This window comes from Schistocerca piceifrons, chromosome 4 (assembly GCF_021461385.2).
Source record: "Schistocerca piceifrons isolate TAMUIC-IGC-003096 chromosome 4, iqSchPice1.1, whole genome shotgun sequence".
Classification (NCBI taxonomy): domain Eukaryota; kingdom Metazoa; phylum Arthropoda; class Insecta; order Orthoptera; family Acrididae; genus Schistocerca; species Schistocerca piceifrons.
This window is the reverse complement of record NC_060141.1, coordinates 665,226,879-665,246,103: the sequence shown is the minus strand read 5'-3', so window position 1 is coordinate 665,246,103 and position 19,225 is coordinate 665,226,879. Positions and strand designations below refer to the sequence as shown.

General features: G+C 43.8%; 1 protein-coding gene across 1 annotated transcript in view; it reads right to left on the bottom strand.

Moving 5' to 3' along the window:
* The window catches only part of LOC124796101 (nectin-2-like), a 339,111-nt gene extending 323,647 nt beyond the window's left edge, over positions 1-15,464 (bottom strand). Inside the window, exon 1 of the mRNA XM_047260188.1 lies at positions 15,102-15,464. Coding sequence (XP_047116144.1) covers positions 15,102-15,464 — 363 coding nt within the window. The remainder of the gene's footprint in view (positions 1-15,101) is intronic.
* Between the last annotated feature and the right edge of the window lie 3,761 nt (positions 15,465-19,225).

Sequence of the window (19,225 nt, the reverse complement as noted above, 5' to 3'; positions counted from 1 at the left end):
ACTGTACTCGTTGACGTTGGAGTCGTCGTCTTAGCTCAACGAATAACTTCGTCATCACCGACGCACTGCTTCCCGCAGAGCCCAAAGAGATGGACGCCGGAAGGTGCAAGATACGGGTTGTAAGGTGCGTGGGGGCGGACAGTCAGATGAAGGTTTGTGAGTTCCTCTCAGCTGTGCGAACTTGTTCAGGTCTTGATTTGTCATGGAGAAGAAGAAGTTCGTTTCCAATTTTGTGGCGAAGAGCACGCTGAAGTTGTTTCTTCAATTCCCTGAGCGCAGTACACTTCAGACTTGATAGTTGTACCATGATGGAGGACACGTTTACGCAGCCTGTTTGCGATAATGACAGACGCCTCACCCAACGACCCACGGTGCTTTTGTTGTTCACTGTCGGGTCTCCCTAGTTATTCGCAAAGCTCCGATGAATACTAGCAATGCTCCGGTTTCCCGCTAAAGAAACTCAATTGCAGCTCTCCTCTTGCAGCGCACCAACCGCCATTCTGAATCCTACGTAAAGAGCCTCCACTCACTGGCAGTTCATTAAACTAGAGAGGTTGAAGCGGGAATATTCCACGATGTACTACAACAAATTTTCAATCAAAGCTGCCCGAGAAAATATTGTGTCACGTAACTTACTGAACGCCAAAAGCTTTTATTTTTCTTTTTTCCTGTACGTATTGCTGGCCGCGCGGGGTTAGCCGAGCGGTATACGGGGTTGCAGTCATGGACTGTGCGGCTGGTCCCTGCGGAGGTTCGAGTCCTCCATCGGGCATGGGTGTGTATGTTTGTCCTTCTTCTATTTCTTCTTCTTCGTGGAGGCATACCGATACAGTGAGACCACTCTTCTGAGGGTTGGGGCTGAGACAGAGATGGAAACCCCTGTCGGCAAAAAGAGAGGGTCAGTTCCTAAGCAGGGCCCTCTATTCCCATACAGTTGGCAACAGCTCTGTTTTTTGAGGATGGAAGCTTAGAACAGCGTGGGCGCAAATCTATGGGCGTGGCAATGCCTTTCCATTCCAGTTTGAGCTTCAAGACCGATCAGCAGCTGCAGCTTCTTCAGCGTAGTGGATAGTAAAAGTTTAGCTGTTCACCACCTTGATGAAGCACATATAGGATTTTTTCCAAACTTTGGTCAGTGTGTCGGGAGTAATTGTTGTAACAAAGCTGTTTCTAAAGTCATGTAGGTTATCTGGTAGAGGAGACACATGCACACGATCCTCTACGAAGCCCCGAAGGAAAAAATTGCGTGTCATCAGACAGTGTGTGAAAGACCAATCCAGTGGTCGGGTACAGCGTCGTTTAACCAATCGCGTACTATTTTATGCGAGTGAGGTGGCGCACCATCTTGCTGCTAAATAAAGTTCTGTTGTTCAGCTTCTTCCAGTTGAGGAGGTAAGAAAAAGAAAGGCCCATAAACTTTTCGCCGGGATATGGCACACAAAACATTCAATTCACATTATGTGTGTACACATTTCAACGTTGGTGAAATGTCGATTCATCACTGAAGACGACCCGATCCAGAAAATTCTTTATCGTCTTGCAGCAACACTTCGTTTGCTAAGTTGGCACGTAAACCGTAGTCTGTAGGCTTTAGCGTTTGTAACAGCTGCAAACGTTAAGGACGTAGTTCTAAGCGTCTCCTTAAAAGTCTCCACACAGACGTCCCTGGAACTGCTAACTGACGACTACTCTTCCGGACTGATTTCTTGGGGCTACGCGTGAAGAGTGCAGACGTCTTTTCACTGTCGCAGAACAAGGGCAGTGTACGTTATTTTGCGTCTTTTGCTAAAGATAATAATTGTTGATTTAGAAAAGGTACTTTAGAGATACAGAAAGATAATTTTTTAGGGGTGAATTGTACTTTGCTGCGACGACAGAACTGTAAGATCTTCATCTGTTACTTGATGTCTGTACTCTCCACTGTACATTTCATTTACACTGCCATTTCAAAGAAATTGGACATAGCACAGATTTGTCTGTTTACGTTGGATACGGAGATCCAATCTTCAAAAATATATTTTTCTTTTTTAAATATGTGAATGGTCTGCACCAGAATACTGACATGTGCGCATCTCAGTTATTTCATTAGGCAGCTATACATACATTCTTTTTTTTAAATGTGAGTGTGCTGCAGCATTGGATACAAAAAATGATTAAATGCTTATATACACAAATATGTTTTCCTTTTATTTATAAAAAATGTTAATGGGATGCTCTTGAATGTATATACATGAACACTTCAATTATTATATTAATTTCTTATATATAAAACGGTTACAACATATCAGAAGTATGATATGGCCTTTCACACACTGTCTGATGCCACGCAATTTTTTCCTTCGGGGGTTCATAAAGGCCTCTTTCACTGTTGTCATAGAGTGTATGTTCCTCAAGGTTCAAGACGTTCTTCAGTCACTCTTGGTCGTTCCATACTGTTCCCTTTGCTCACAGCTGTTAAAACGAAACTGTTTGAGTTGCTCTTTTATTTTATGTGTTATTTATAATTGTAAGTTGAATGTAATAAATGCTATGAAACCTTGAAAACCGTACATTCATTTTTAAACACCCCGTATTCAAGGTGAAAAGTGTTTAAACCGACAAACTCTAGGAGGTTGTAGGGGACATCAAAACAGATACTTTCCCTAATGTCAGTTTTTCCTATGAGGATTATTTAAACCAGTGGAAGTCATATTACGCTCTTCAGTTGTTAGAGGCCGTGTTACGGTTGTTAGAGGGCGTATTACGCTCTTCAGTTGTAGGTAACTGCTGTCCACCAGTGTTGCAGTGTATTGTCTCTGTTTACTAATGGATGGATACACCTGCGCCGGCAGGAGTGGCCGTGCGGTTCTAGGCGCTACAGTCCGGAACCGAGCTACCGCTACGGTCGCAGGTTCGAATCCTGCCTCGGGCATGGATGTGTGTGATGTCCTTAGGTTAGTTAGGTTTAATTAGTTCTAATTTCTAGGCGACTGACGACCTCAGAAGTTAAGTCGCATAGTACTCAGAGCCATTTGAACCATTTGATACACCTGCAGTCAGTACACCGATATGGTTGGCGAGTACTACGTAGCACATCACAACGGACGAGATGTACAGCGGGTTTATCAACAACATTATCCTAATCGCCGTATCCCGCATCATACGACCTTTGCTGCTGTGTACCAACGTCTGCGTGAGACCGGGTCATTTAGCAGATTACCTGGATAGGGACGCCGTCGCCCAGCAAGAATGCCGCAATTTGAGGAAGTTGCTGGAAGACGTCCCGCTCGCTACAAGACAACACATGTGGTTCCAACATGACGTGGCGCCGGCACATTCCAGTCGTCGTGTGCGTCGATTCCTGGACCGACGGTTCCCAGAAACGTGGATTGGCAGAGATGGTCCTGTATCATTGCCTGCTCGATCCCCATATACGTCCCCTCTGGACTTTCTTGTGTGGGGAGACATGTGTGACCTTGTTTAGGCAACTCCTGCTGCATCAGAAAAGGATCTGGTTGCCCGGATAGTAGCAGCAGCAGGAACAATTCAGTATACTTCTTGGGTTTTTGCCCGTGTCAGACAGAACATGATCCGACGGTTTAACATTTGTTTACGTGTCAATGGAGGCATTTTTGAAAATCTACTATAAATGAAATTGGGTTGTGTTAAAGTGTTGTCTCTTGATCATTAAAAAATGGAAAGGTGTTTGATGGTTTAATTAATTTGCCGCCAGAGAAATCTTCCTCTACCGGTTTAAATACTCCTCATAGGAAAAAATGACATTAGGGAAAAGTATTTGTTTTGATGTCCGCTACAACCTCTCAGAGTTTGTCGGTTTAAATACTTTTCACCCTGTATGTGATTCTGAATAAGAGAAGACTTAATAACTGTATTAAGTATTTTTATTGGAGTGGGCCGGCCGAAGTGGCCGTGCGGTTAAAGGTGCTGTAGTCTGGAACCGCAAGACCGCTGCCGTCGCAGGTTCGAATCCTGCCTCGGGCATGGATGTTTGTGATGTCCTTAGGTTAGTTAGGTTTAACTAGTTCTAAGTTCTAGGGGACTAATGACCTCAGCAGTTGAGTCCCATAGTGCTCAGAGCCATTTCAACCATTTTTTTATTGGAGTGGAGCCAAGTTGGATTTTCCTTCATTTCTATCATCTTGAGAGGCACTGTTGTTCCCTGGAGTCGGCTGCCTACATCTTTAATTGAAATAAAGGAAAGGAAGTCCACGGTCATGTCTGCGCAAGATTAACAAGAAGGAGAAGCCTTTCAGAAGACGACATATATAATCAAAATATGTGTATCGATGGACACAAAAAAAAGAGAACAATAGCACAATTTCGTACACGCAGAACATTTAATAATAATGCAATTCTACTGTCCACTAACTTTTCGGTTTTAATTTTATATCCATTTTTCTTGTTATTATAATACAGTGGCAACAGAGAGTGGGGAGGAGTTGTGTGCACTATTGTGTCCTACGTATAAGCAGGCGAGGCAAGGGCGAAAGGGCTAATTCCCTGTAATGCGCAGTAAACACTGAGCATGTAGGAGACCCTTACGGCTATCGGCGTACACTAAAAGCAGAAAGCTTGCACGATGCTGACTGACTGGAGATCAGGTGTGAATTGAGAGATTCGCGGACGCACCGCGGCAGCGGCAGGGCAGCGCTTGGCACGCCCGGCCGCCCTCTGGGAGCGGTGCCAGGCGCGGCTCGATGGCCGTACAATTGGCAGGCGGGACGGGCGGACCTCGCCAGGTGCCGGAGTGCCGGCCTAATTGCGTTACGACGGTGCTGCGCTCTGCCGGCTGCAGCCTGCACCCGTCCGTCGCGGCGGCTCTGCTCCGCCCGTAACCCGATTACTGTAGCGTGCAGCGCGCTGTCACGGCTGCGATCGTAATTGTGTGTGCGTGTGCGTGTGTGTTTGGGCTCCTGCCAGCTCGGCGCCCGGCTGGTGTACTCCCAACGTATCAGTTCCCGTCTTAATTAAATATCTTCCACTCGACAGAGCAGCGCACGCCGAATTGGAGATTAAGCGATAGATCACGGGCTTGTGCAGGGGGACGACAACAGGGCGCGGATTTCTCGCTTTCACTGACCACTTGCTGCCGCGTTCGCCGAACCGGACTGTGAATTTCTTAACTACTCTACCTGCCATATTCACAAAGCCGAAAAACAAATACGGAGAAAACTTATTACACTAAAAAATTAAAATTTGTGGTATCGTAAAAAAAAAAAGACAAGTCACCGTGACAACGCACATCGGTTCCACTGACACTAGAAATGTTTCTCTGCAATCCGCAACGACTGGAGAGGCTCAAGAAGACACGGCCTCTGAGCACAGCGGAGCACACGCACGGTCAATAAAGAGCAGAACATGAAAATGCTCTGCCTCAGTTTATGACCTCATCTGAAGCAGTCAGCATCATCGAGTCGGATTAAAGAGTTACTCAAGTACTTATGTAAATGTCCAACAAGAAGTCTTTTAATTAGTGTATCAAGTGAAGCAAAGTCAACGAAAGTTGTAAATTACCAACCACTGCTGTAGCAAAGGATTGTATCAAGTTAAGTAAAAGCTTTTATCATTGTTGTAATAATAAAAATGCACTCCGTCTTCAGGCCACGAGTGGCCTACCTGTACGATCCGACCGCCGTGTCATCCTCAGTGGATGGTATTCTTGACCGAAGCCGCTACTATTCGGGCGAGTAGCTCCTCAATTGGCATCACGTGGCTTAGTGCACCCCGAAAATCGGCAACTGCGCATGGCGGCCTGGATAGTCACCCATCCAAGTGCCGACCACGCCCGACAGCGCTTAACTTCGGTGACCTCTCGGGAACTGGTGTATCCACTGCGGCAAGGCCATTGCCTCATTGTTATAATAAATGAACTAATTTTTCATGTGCTGTATTTCTAATGAGCCATCTGCCAGACCAGTCAAAGAACCCACCGTCATGACCAGACTTCATCTAGTCATAACATTATTATGTAATCAATTTTCTGCTTGTTCCCATAAACATGTCTACTGTCGTAGTACACTCTATAATCCCTGCGCCACAGAACCGTAGCATGCTGCTAGAGAAGTCAAAACAACATGGCGCAGCGCGTTGGTAAAGTTGATATGTTGACAATTAATGCTCCGTAACTAAACTTGGAGATACTACGGCTTATCAATGGACTTATCCATTATGTCTTTCCTCTTCTTGCGGCGTGCTACGATGTTGTGGAATAGGGCTTTCAGAGTGTACCACGAAGAACACTAAATGTGTTCATACGACCAGGTCCCATTGACCACTACCATCTTCTGACAGTTTATTTCGTATAATCAGTATCCCACCAAAATTCGAACCACAACTCTCAATTCTGTCCCCCCCCCCCGCCCCCCCCCCCCCTCCACAACATCCCCCATCCTCGCAACCTCCATCCACTGCTAATTTAGTGCGGATGTCTGTCAGTAACACACACACACACACACACACACACACACACACACACACACACACACACACAAATAAACGAATTATATGTTACTTCTTTTTAAAAAAGGACAAATGCACAGGTTGGCAACACTCACAACACAGACGAAAAACAAATGAACGAACATAAGCACTGGAATAATGTGCTGAGTGGAAACACATATATAACAGCAGTTCTATTTCCGAAAGTGAGATAAAGTGCAAATAACGCCAACGCAGCGTAAGAAAAAAGTAAAAAAAGACAAAATACTGCCGACTGCATACGTACAATGAAGTTTCTTCCGACTTCGTCTCCGCTAACAAAGAAGAAAAAAGTAGTGGTTTCAGTAATATGTGAACAAGAGACTGAAACACCCTAAGTAAGCCGCACACCAGCTTTCTAAGAAAATACTGTTTTAAGCTTTAGCAATCAAACTGTACAAACACATGAATATACGTATCCATATATCCAGAGTGACCACAGAACATGGTTTGTAAATAAAAACGATACTTGCCTGGCATAAAATTTTCTTTAATTAATTGCAGTAAGCTTAAGACGGAGAAATCAGTCATTTTTGGCTTAATTTCGTTTGTTCTAAGCGGTAATTAAAATTTACCTCCAATCTGCACATAATCACTTGATACAATTACGTTACTAAATTTTTTTTTACACATTAATGTACTTCTGTCGCCGTTAATTATGTGAGTGGCCTATCTTATAAAGTCAACAAAGTCGCATTCATCAAAACGGAAACAATCGATATCTTTTACAAGTGAACGATCGAAATTAGCCCTACTATGTTATGAGCACGTTATTATGATATTAAATTACCCACGATATCAGTGAAAATTTACAAAGACAACAGAAACTGGACTTAAAATGCCAAATGAAAGTACTCCATATCTAGAACGAGTATTATTACAAATGCTGTATAAGGGTCAAATAAGACCGCAAAAAACAGTCGTAAACTAATGCGTCTACAGTTACATATTACTTAATTTAAATGAATCTGCAGAAGACGCTTCAGCGACATTGACAGAAATACATATCTTACCAAAGCAAGAACCCTGACAACAATGACTTATCCCGAATCCTTAGGGTCATCTTACGCAACTCTTCTGCCCAGAACTGTTTATTGTCTGTACTGTTTGCCTGTATCAAAAGTTAGTTTACCCCACATGTATTGCAAAGCCTCTATCATCATACAATTTGCTCTGGTCTATTAACTCAATGAATGAACGCAAATATTAAAATTTCGGTCTTCTCATACGCTTAATTCTCACGAGCTCTTGTAAGCCTGCCAAAGTTGTTCCCAATCCACTGCAAATTTACAACCATTTGTACGTTTAGTGAGTACTGAACTGTACAGGAAACTTTTCGTCTACAGGTTAAAAGTCTTCCTATGACTACTCGCATACAGTCACTGCTACCATCTTATCTTCACCACTGTCTAGTTTAAAATAAAGTATCTGCTCTGCAATAATGTCACTGTAATAGAGAGCTTAATACGCGTTCTATCACATGCAGAATGCTGGAACAGTAATTTAACGTTCCGCGAAACATGTTAATCCTGAAATCAACTCTCGTTGTGTAATCCACATTGTTGAATAAAAAGATGTTTACTCTTAAACAGATGTTATGACGTTTGATATGGAACTGTGGGGATGCGTCCTTCAAATTACTTCTGGTGTTTAGAAGAAATGTTCAAATGTGTGTGAAATCTTATGGGACTTAACTGCTAAGTTCATCAGTCCCTAAGCTTCCAAAATTCTTAACCTAAATTATCCTAAGGACAAACACACACACCCATGCCCGAGGGAGGACTCGAACCTCCGCCGGGACCAGCCGCACAGTCCATGATTAGAAGAAATGTTATGGTCAGTTTCGTAAGCTATAAAACTTAGAAGGGGTTAATACATAACACATAGGAACACGAAACTCTTTCTTAATCACTTGTCTACGAAAGAAATGACACCATATCATCACGCGCTACTGATTTTCGCGCTGTGGCACTGTTTCACCGAAATAATTTTAACGTTGCTGCTCTTCACGTATGGTATTTACCGATTGTCCCTCACTCTATGTTAAGTACGTTGTTGACTATGTCATGGTAGTGCGATCAAGATTCGCCATAGTGGTACTACACACCAACGCCCACTTTTTGTGCGTGAAGAGGGCATTGGCGAAGTTGTTGAGCAATTTTAGTAGTTAAAATGCATGAATTCTTTGCATTCACGAATCAGACCAAAACTTATCATTGCACTGTGGCCCATCTGACTTCACAGGTAACATTAACTGACCTGTGGCGGATAGTATCGTTTGTAGTTTTGATTGGAGTCGATGTCTTTGATTTCAGGCTGTTCGAGTCGGCTCGGTGACGCGCGGCGATGGCAGCAGTGTTGTGACGAGTACAAGGGGCCAGTGAGAAGGTGGACACGACGTGAATAGAGGCAAGCAGTGCCTCTCCGTATGGCCGGGCTGTGTGATTTGGAATATGCGTGAACGTAACGCTCCCGGGCTCGGGGTGGTCCATCCGTAGCACCTTCTTGAGCGTTGCCATGGTTTTTAATGTGTTATGGTTATGACTTACTCTTGGTTACTGGAAATTCATGTGTTGGGTACCGGGAAGCTGTGGGATTACATGTGGGTAATCTCTTTTACTTGTGGCACGGTAAATTTTTTACAAAAAAAAGGAAAAGAAAAGAAAAAAATGCACCTGTTTTCCTTTTCAGTGTTATCTAAGCTTAGTGTTGAGCTGTCGTAAACTTGATTTTGATAAGAAAGTAGCTCTTTGTACGATGTTGCGAAAAATTTGTGTGTTACAGTTTTCCTTTTTTCCTAATATTAAAACTTCAGTGTGTCTTAGTTGTTTTCTTCCGGGCACTGCTAAGAGTCGTTGCGTACATGGGTACGGTCCGATCGCGACGTCTGACGCTTTCAGCATGTATTTGTCTGTACCCTCCAGTGTGTTGGGTAAAGGAAGGCACACTGAAAACCGTCAGCAACGTTCGTATCGAAAGTAGAAAGCCACTATGAGCCTTTGGCTGTTTAAATACAGCTTATTTCAGTTTCGATGTATGACCTAATCTGAAAGCTAATGTTAGTTCTTAGAGGTAAGAGTACCTTCCTCAAAGGGAGCATAATTATCTGTACTGCCAAGGCAACGTTTTTAAAATGCACTACTCTTATGTATATTGTCTACTGATAAGGTCATTATTATCTGATTCAAGACGCAGCTTCTACTTAGGCCAGCCACGATTGCCCTAATTGTTCATTAACCTCTGACAGAAAGCTTCAGGAGGTTGGGGCAGAAGGCACAGCCAAAACCTCGCCCTCAACATCGTGAATGTGACGTCGCTTATTTGTCACTGTTACAGTTTCTCTCCAGGGGACCATAGTATTCTGAACCTGTTACAGAGGGAAAGGCGGATATTCATTTACACGATTATCAGAACTGTGATTTTGTTCATTATGATCCGAAGCAGACGTCGGGAGTGGAAGGAACAAGATCAGCAACTGAAAATTTGCGACGCTGCACTAATGACGGCTTTAATACAAAAACCCTCCGCAGTCAATTATACCGAACGTGTCCAATTTCATTACATAGGAAATGGGTTCCTTCTTGACCAGTATATATGACACGAGTGCGGCGACTACACAGTTGTAAATGTGATGAAATATTGTGTTTGACATGCATTTCCACGGAAAGAATTCCAGGGTAAGATGTAATTTGTGTTGAGTAGACAAACGTTCACGAAGGGCGTTTTTGAAGTTGAACACTCCAGCAGTGGTATAGTCAATCTCAGCATCTGCGAGTGACATCATACTAAAGAAATTATCGCGATGCTTAAACACGACTTGAGAACCATGTCACGACAGTAATCTTTCAACGTCAGGGGATCCATAAATTTCAAGTGAAACACGCAGTCGTCTGCGTCAAAATAAGCAATGTTGACCTGATAAGAGTACACGTGGACTGTGTCGACTAGCCGTGCTGCACGTGTCGCATTGTTGTATCGAACGTAAAGCTCACAGTACCTTGTCGTGGAATATACGTGGGAGCCATTGTAGTCATAGCGGAACGCTCGAAGCTGCTGCAAGTAGATGAACACAAACAGACAGTAACGCGGAGCGGGGCGCCACGACTCACAGACAGAACAACACTAACGAGGAAAACACACAAGCGACGCTGAGGCAAGTGAAATAAACAACAACCTTCCCGCTCGTCGCTCGAAGCAGAACTTGAACTATCCGGGACACAGCGTTATCACAACTGCACGGACTATCTTGGCACGCCTCACGACCGATCCATACTCCGATAGAGCGCCACCTATCCACTGTCCCTGACCTTACACTCCTGTTCGCTCCTCATAGGTTCCCCACAAGAGTTCGGACACTCTCGTGCATTCGCACTTGAAAAAGTGTGGGTGTGTTGATCGGCCATGGGGCTTACCGAGATGGTCTGTGCAGTTGCGATAGCGCTGTGTCCCGAATGGCACAGTGGTTACCGCACCTGCCTGGAAAGCAGAAGATGCCGGGTTCGAAACCCGGCTCGGAACACATTATCGCTCGTCACCCCTGATTCCTCTTCATATCGCGTTGCAGATGACAGCAGCGATCCCCCTTTGATTTACGTAAAAGGTTTCCTAGTTGCGGATTCTGCGTGGTGTCTGTGCTATAGTTCCCATACACCCTCAATTTACTCACCAGTAAGCATAAATACAGTGAGCACCAAGGCTATAGCGGCAAGGATAAATGTAGTGCAGAACAGAAGGCTTTCGGAAGCACTTGAATGAATACATATGAAAAACGTTTCGGTCCACAGCGCTTACGTAAGAGCCAGTGGACGAACGTTACATATGTGTCAATAAATTTACTAAACCGCAGTTCAGCATTTGCATCTAACTAAAATATTTAGGTGTGTGATGTTCTTGGGTTAGTTAGGTTTAAGTAGTTCTTAAGTTCTATGGGACTGATGACCTCAGAAGTTAAGTCCAATAGTGCTCAGAGCCATTTGACCCATTTTGAAAAGGATCCCGACGTGATTTTGGCCGCACTACGGAAATTAGCAGACTATGAACGAGGAATACTAGTTGGAGCTAACCCGAGCTTGCGCTCCGTCTCTAATGACCTCGTTGTCGACGGGACGTTAAACACTACCCACCACCACCACAGTCAAAAGCCTTGAAAAGACCACAATAAATACAAGCTTGTGACATTTTATTATTTGTGCGTTGTAATATATTGTGAATGAGTGAATAAACAGTATTCTCAGTCGAGCAAACTATGGTGGACTAAGCTGTTTCTACTTAAATCCCGGCCGCTGTGGCCGAGTGGTTTTAGGCGCTTCAGTCTGGAACCGCGAGACCGCTACGGTCGCACTTTCGAATCCTGCCTCGGGCATGGATGTGTGTGATGTCCTTAAGTTAGTTAGGCTGTTTAAGTAGTTCTAAGTTATAGGCGACTGATGGCCTCAGATGTTAAGTCCCATAGTGCTCAGAGCCATTTGAACCATTTTCTACTTAAATGTGAGATCGCTCTTCAGTACATCGCTTTTTTAATGTTTTCGTAAAGAATGATATTTATTTAGGTCTTTCTTGTCATCTTTCTTATGAAGAGGTTAAACAAGTGCATTCTTTAATCAGGTAAAATAATCTGGTAAAATTCACTGCACCGGGGATTCATTACAGCCTACAACTAAGAACATTACATATTAAGCTGCAATAACTTCGAATCTCGTTTGAAATTGCACTTTATGAGTTCTTGTATTTTAACATTTATAATTCTATTAATTTCGGCGAAGGATGTTCGTGCGTCGTCTAGCTGTTCGATGTTTTCTGGAATAACATTTTATATGCATTTGCTTCTTCAACTGAACCTATTTTTGCTGTCAAATTTATAAAATCATTATTAATAATTATTGAAATTCGTGTATTATCAGTCACAACATTATCATCATGTTTCTGTCGTGGCATATTGTGCACTAACTGGTCGTCCTGTATCCTGTTTCACAATATTCCCTACGATTTTAATCCAATTACATGCATTATTAGTTTCCATCAGGACGTTCGTATTTCTGGACACCTGAATGGCTTCCCTTAAAATATTACAGCGCTATTTGTAGAATGGAAATAATGGAGGATCTTGAGCTATTTATGTCTCTTCATAAATTTCCCTATTCCTCTTACATGAAACTTTAATTCCTTAAATTATTCTTGGCTTACCTGATTTGTTAATGTAATGTCTGGATTCACACAACACAGAAACAAACCGCATAGGTGGAGTAAGCAGAAACGTAGTTGAAGCGAATTAACTGGTTCACACTGAGATGACAGCGGTATGATTCTCCATTGTATCGCACGTCACAACACGTTGTGCTGATTGTTCGTCGCGACTTTGTCGTACTACACGTGGGAAGGGAAATATCATCTCACATGCCTCATAGACATAGTCTCATGTAGATGAAGCAGTTCAACATTTGTCCCTGTAGTTAGCTTCTCCATGAAACTCTTTCCTCTCCATGTCAAAAATTAAAAGCACTGTTTTGGGATTTGGGCATGTTCTCCAGTATGTGATCTTTCTCATTCGATTTTGAGTAACGAAATCGGTAAAAAATTGTCTGTATCAGATAGTCTTATATGACAGCTTGATAATGAACTGGTTTTCTTTTCGCTACTGCCCATGGCTACTGTGATACTTCGAAATTAGGTAGAGCAGTGTGCATATTTTGAAAATTCTGAAATAATAACTGCACCCGCAGGTCAGCTCGCATCCGACTGTTTTTGAGTTTGCGATCACTTCAGACATCTCCAGTGCTGTTTGAAGTGGCGCTGTCTCCAAAGTCTACGGATACCAGGCTCCTATTTATAGTGGACCAAAGGTGGGAATCCTCCTACACGCCGGGCCTGAGGATGGCGTAATATATCACCGAAAGCGGTAGCCCAATGAAATAACAATTTAGTCGGCTGAAAGTTGTGTCATTTGACATTCTGTACTCAACACGTTCCGCAAACGACTGTGAAAATTTGAACATTCAGAGTGCTATGTCAGCGTAAGCAGAAGAAACTAACGATCAAGTCTGAAAACAATTTATTTGGACTGTTCAATTAACCAAAACAAATTCTCCAAGTACAATACCAACACAAAGCAGTGATCCGTCTTCGAATCACAACTACATACACGAATAATATAGAAAACAACTGAAATAATTTCCTACTAGTCTCCGCCAGAGACTTATCCTATATAACAAGCCTAATCCAGAGATCCGCGAGAAGATCCAAGCCGGGCTGCAGGGGCGGCAGCTGTCCACGTCTGCTTACGGTCGATGAACTGCTGATGTGTGGCCGAGCGCCGGCCTTCGTAGCGCTTCGACGGATGGGTACCTCGGAACTATTTTCCATCACGTGGTTTGACGTGTGAAAATAGTTCCGGGATCTGCAGCGACCTCTCTCTTATGTTTATGTGGGCCGGTAGTGGCTCCTGGTGGCCGCTGGTGTCTTTGCTATGGTGTTGTTGTTGTGGCCGTTCATCAATATTGCCTGTCGGTTGTGTAGTGCTTCGGTGTGCCTGCGAGTCGGGCAACCGTGGCTGCAGGATGTCAGTTAGGTTGCTGATACTCTAGGCGCCGTGATGTCTGGTGGAGAAGGCCACAGCACAGAGCATATTGCAACGCATCATATCGCCTATCGTACTGCAATGTATCGTATCGCGTACATCATTGCATCATTGAGATTCGGGTATTACTGTCTTCCGGAACTTGTATCGCCTACTTGATGCTGCACTTGTTTAGCGCGTTCTAACCATATATTTCTTTAATGGCATCCTGAGTGCGTAATAACTGTGACATCTACCATGCTGACTGACAATGAATATCCTGTGCTGTAATGTCTAAGATATATGTATCCTCAGTTAACTAAGTACCGGGTGATCAAACAGTCAGTATAAATTTGAAAACTGAATAAGTCACGGAATAATCTAGATAGAGAGGTACAAATTAACTCACATGCTTGGAATGACTTGGGGTTTTATTACAACCAAAAAAATACAAACGTTCAAAAAATGTCCGACAGATGGCGCTTCATCAGATCAGAATAGCAATAATTAGCATAACAAAGTTAGACAAAGCAAAGGTGATGTTCTTTACAGGAAGTACTCCATATGTCCGCCATCATTCCTCAACAACAGCTGTAGTCGAGGAATAATGTTGTGAACAGCACCATAAAGAATGTCCGGAGTTATGGTGAGGCACTGGCGTCGGATGTTGTCTTTCAGCATCCCTAGAGATGTCGGTCGGTCACGATACACTTGCGACGTCAGGTAACCCCAAAGCCAATAATCGCACGGACTGAGGTTTAGGGACCTGGGAGGCCAAGCATGACGAAAGAGGCGGCTGAGCACACGATCATCACCAAACGACGCGCGCAAGAGACCTTTCATGCGTCTAGCAGTATTTTGTTTTTTGGTTCTATTAAAACCCCATGTCATTCCAAGCATGTGTGTCAATTTTTACCTCTCTATCTACATTATTCCGTTGTTTATTAAGTTATCAAATTTATGCTGACTTTTTGATCACCCGGTATCATACCTGAAAGAAAACTGAACATTCTTACACAGATTTTGGTCGCTCTTAGGTGCGATTATTTGTACAGTGAAGTAACCGCCTTACGTGGGAAGATGAGGTAGCACCAGAAGTTGCAGCGTCGGGTGCACACGTCGCGACAGCAGTAACGGCGCCGGCGCCGAGTTTAAGGCCTGATAAACGTCCCAGGCTTGGTGGTCGCCGCGCTAGGCCGATAACAGTGCGCGGCGAGGGCGCCGGAGCGTGAAGCGCCGCGACGCCCACGGCGACAGCAGCGACGGCGGAGGCGGAGGCCGAAACGGCGCCGGCGCTCCGCACCACTGGCGTTGGGCGCTGATTTAGCGCGCGGCGCCGCCACTCGGAAAATGCGACGGCATCCGTCACGCGGCACCAGGCTGCGAGCGGCGGGCTCGAGACTCCGGCTCGCGAACCACTGTGCGCTACTGCCATCCGTGAAATAAAGCACCGAGCGTTGCAGTACGAGGGCGGTTCAGCAAGTGTCCGTGTTTTAATAAAGAGGGCGTCACCAATGCAAGATGACGTTAGCACCGTTCCAGATTCTGTTACATTAGGCTTATGCTACGAAAAAAGAAAGTAATGTACATGTTTATATTATTTTATTGTTTTTTTGTACAAGTTTCTTTATGGGCCCTCACACTCTGATTATTTACAGCGCAGAACAGAGTATAGCACAATAATACTGACCCTCTTAGATCGGTATTGAAGGTATGGAAGGAGACGGCAGTGCCTTAAAAGTATGGAAGTTCGATGTGTAGATTGTACGGTCTACGAGCGATATTACGTAATGCACGTCAGCTGCTGCCGAAAAATCGTAATTTGTGGATCAGAAAACAAGTGATACATAGAAGCCATATGAATATGAATACCTTAGGAAAATCAGATGAAAACAGATCATCGGCTGAAGTGCATTCAGTGGAGTCGTTTCATGACATGATGATGATACTCCGAAGAGCGTAGGGAACGATGCTGGAGATTCGCACCGTCGACTAGGGAATGTCGTAGCGGAAGTAGTCTGCTATTGCCTTCCTCCGACCGTAATGGGGATGAATGATGATGATGAAGACAACACAGCAACACCCAGTCATCTCGAGACAGGGAAAAAACCTGATCCCGCTGGTAATCGTACCCGGGACCCTGTTCGCAGGAACCGAGAAAGCTACAGCAAGACCACGAGCCGCGGACCGTTTCATGGCATATTTAATGCATATTCAACAATTAGCTGCAGAAATAACTCTAGTCTCAAGAGGCCTACGAAGCCATAGCGGGACCGACCGACCGCCGTGTTATCTTCAGCCGACAGGCGTCACTGGATGCAAATATTGAGGGGCTTATAGTCAGCACACCGTTCTCCCGGCCGTTGGCAGCTTTCGTGACTGGAGCTGCTACTTTCCTATTAAGTAGCCCCTCAGTTGGTCTCACAGGTGCTAAGCGCTCCCCGCTGGCGAACAGCGCTCGGCAGATTCTGGCGGTCATTCATCCGAGGGCTAGCAAAGCACGACGGCGCTTAACTTCGTTGACCTGTCGTTGATAGTTAACTGTTAGTGCCGGAAAATAACACTGTAACTGTCTCTTCGTTCGTTTCAGAAGCCTGAATTATTTATTGCAAAAATACATAACAGCACTATATACGGATCCTCCGCAACAATGTCTCTTAGTATTTCCAGACTAACAGATCACTTCGGCATTGTGGAAACTGAAATCCGAGGAATATTTGGACAGTATCTTTTCTGTGTCCATAAAAACAGATAATTCATTGAAACATTTCTCATCGTCCTTAAAATCTTCCGATAGTTCCCTGGTTCTGCTGAAAGTTTTCGTAGCATGTTAGTGTCTTCCTGTGTACAGCGTCTTCTAGGCCACATTTGGCGAGTTTCCATTTTCCGTAGTTGTAGTTGCAATACATGCAAGTTTTACATCGTAGAGTGCTCACAGTTTCGCTACGAAAGTAGAATCTTAACTGGCGCGTCCTGAGCATAAATATTGCTCTATAATATTACACCTCCCTTGGCGTCGCAATTTCGCGCACAATATATAATTATTGCGCTATAAATATTGAGGGTGTGATTGGCCTTTCACACTGTATTCATAATGGCACAACAAACTCTTGTGCATCGTCTCCATTGTAGGGCACAAAAAGTATCACTAGGGCAGACACTTGTTTCTTCAATGGTTGATCCAAGGGTAACCAAGACTCTAAAATCGTCATTTTGAATAATGTAATGAGTCAGATTTTTTGGGCTCCAAAAACTAAATTTGATAGCAAGTACGAAAACATTATATCTTAACATGAATTCTACGGTTCCACAACCAGTGTTAATGTGAACAAATTGAAGTAGGGTAATGGTCTGCGACATCATGGAACATTAAAGCAGCTAAAATGCCGACGTTTCGGCCGACTTTCCGGCGATACTCATCAGAGCGACTAATAGCTGGATTCTGGTGAAGGTCATCCCATAAATTCTGTCTGTTTTCTTGTCAAGTTTTGTATCCCGCCTGGAAGGTGGCGCGTGAGTAGGAGCAGGAAAAGGGAATACACGTGGGTACTGCAAATACAGTTAAAGCACCTTCACTATTGTATAAACATATGCAAACATTCGACATAAAAGTTTTCTGGGTTTGGTACCGCGTCACAATGTAAAAACTACTGCTGCTGGAGAAAAACCAGCGTTTCGGCGACGATTGCAGCGGCCTTCTTCTGGGTCTAACTTTTATGTCGACCGACTCTGGCCGCGGAAGCCTACGCAATTATATATGCAAACATATTACATAACTTTGTAATGAGGTGCGAAGTGTCCCGGCCGTCTGTTCTTCATCAAATGTGCAGAATATGTAGCGGAGCTCGTAGAGCCGGACAGCGCCTGCTAGAGGGCGCTGTAATCGGTGTCGGTGTCGTAGTTCCAACTTTAGAACTTGTATTTACGCCGTGGCATCGTTGCTATCGATACTATACCAAGTGCCTAGCAAGGTCACATTCTTGGATGTCATTGAATAGTTGAAATAAAAGGTAGCTATGGACGGTTGGCTGTACCGTAGGCTACTGCCTGTGCTTCTCTGGAAGGCGACTAGTAGGCAATATCACACGAAGACACTACCTTTTAGTCCAATCTACCACTAACTTGCCAGATTTGCACACTCAATAGCCTAACGGACATCCTTTCCGCCATAGCAATATTTGTTTCAAATTTTCCGTTGGCCTTCCAGAACCTGACAATCGAAATACAGAGAATGACATTCACTAGAATCCCGAAGCCAACAACAGCTGAAATGGCATCGTTCCGACCGACTCTGGAGCGATGTTTTTCACGGCGACTGACTTCAGCATTGTTTCGTAATGACGTGGCCTATAGATGATTTTATCTGAGCCGGCCGCGGTGGTCTAGCGGTTCTAGGCGCTCAGTCCGGAACCGCGCGACTGCTACGGTCGCAGGTTCGAATCCTGCCTCGGGCATGGATGTGTGTGATGTCCTTAGGTTAGTTAGGTTTAAGTAGTTCTAAGTTCTAGGGGACTGATGACCACAGATGTTAAGTCCCATAGTGCTCAGAGCCATTTGAACCATTTTTTTTTATCTGATTTATTATTTATTGTATCGAAATCAACAGTTAACCACGCAAAGATTTTATATCTAAAAGGTAAACATGTTTCAATAGCATAATGCATTATAATATTAATGTGAGTTAATTGATTTAATAATCTGATGTTACATCCTTAAACAATCAAATCGAGCGTTACAACGTATTAGGAAACAAAGGTAGGCAACAAGAAATGTTTTTTTTATTCACATACCGTACCAATAACGTTATGTTCATGTTGAAAATTAAAAATGTCAACTAGAAAGAATTCAGATTGACTGATAATATCCTGTTTGATACAAACAAAAATATTTCGCGAAAAGTGCAACTTAGTAATACCCATCAGACTGAAGAAACCGGAAACAGAATTTTATGCACTCTACAATATTTCTTTTTTGGTTACAAAGCTAACTTAATTATATTAACGGTTTCATTGTTTTATTTTTAATCCTTCTGATTTTTTAAAGCTGGCGTTACCTTGCATGGTGATAGGAAATTGAACGAGGTCGCAAGGACGATTGTAGGGAAGGCGAATGGTTGATTTCGATCAACTGGGACAATTTAGGGAAGTACAGCTCATCAACAAAGGCGACAACGTATAGAATACTACTGCGACCCAT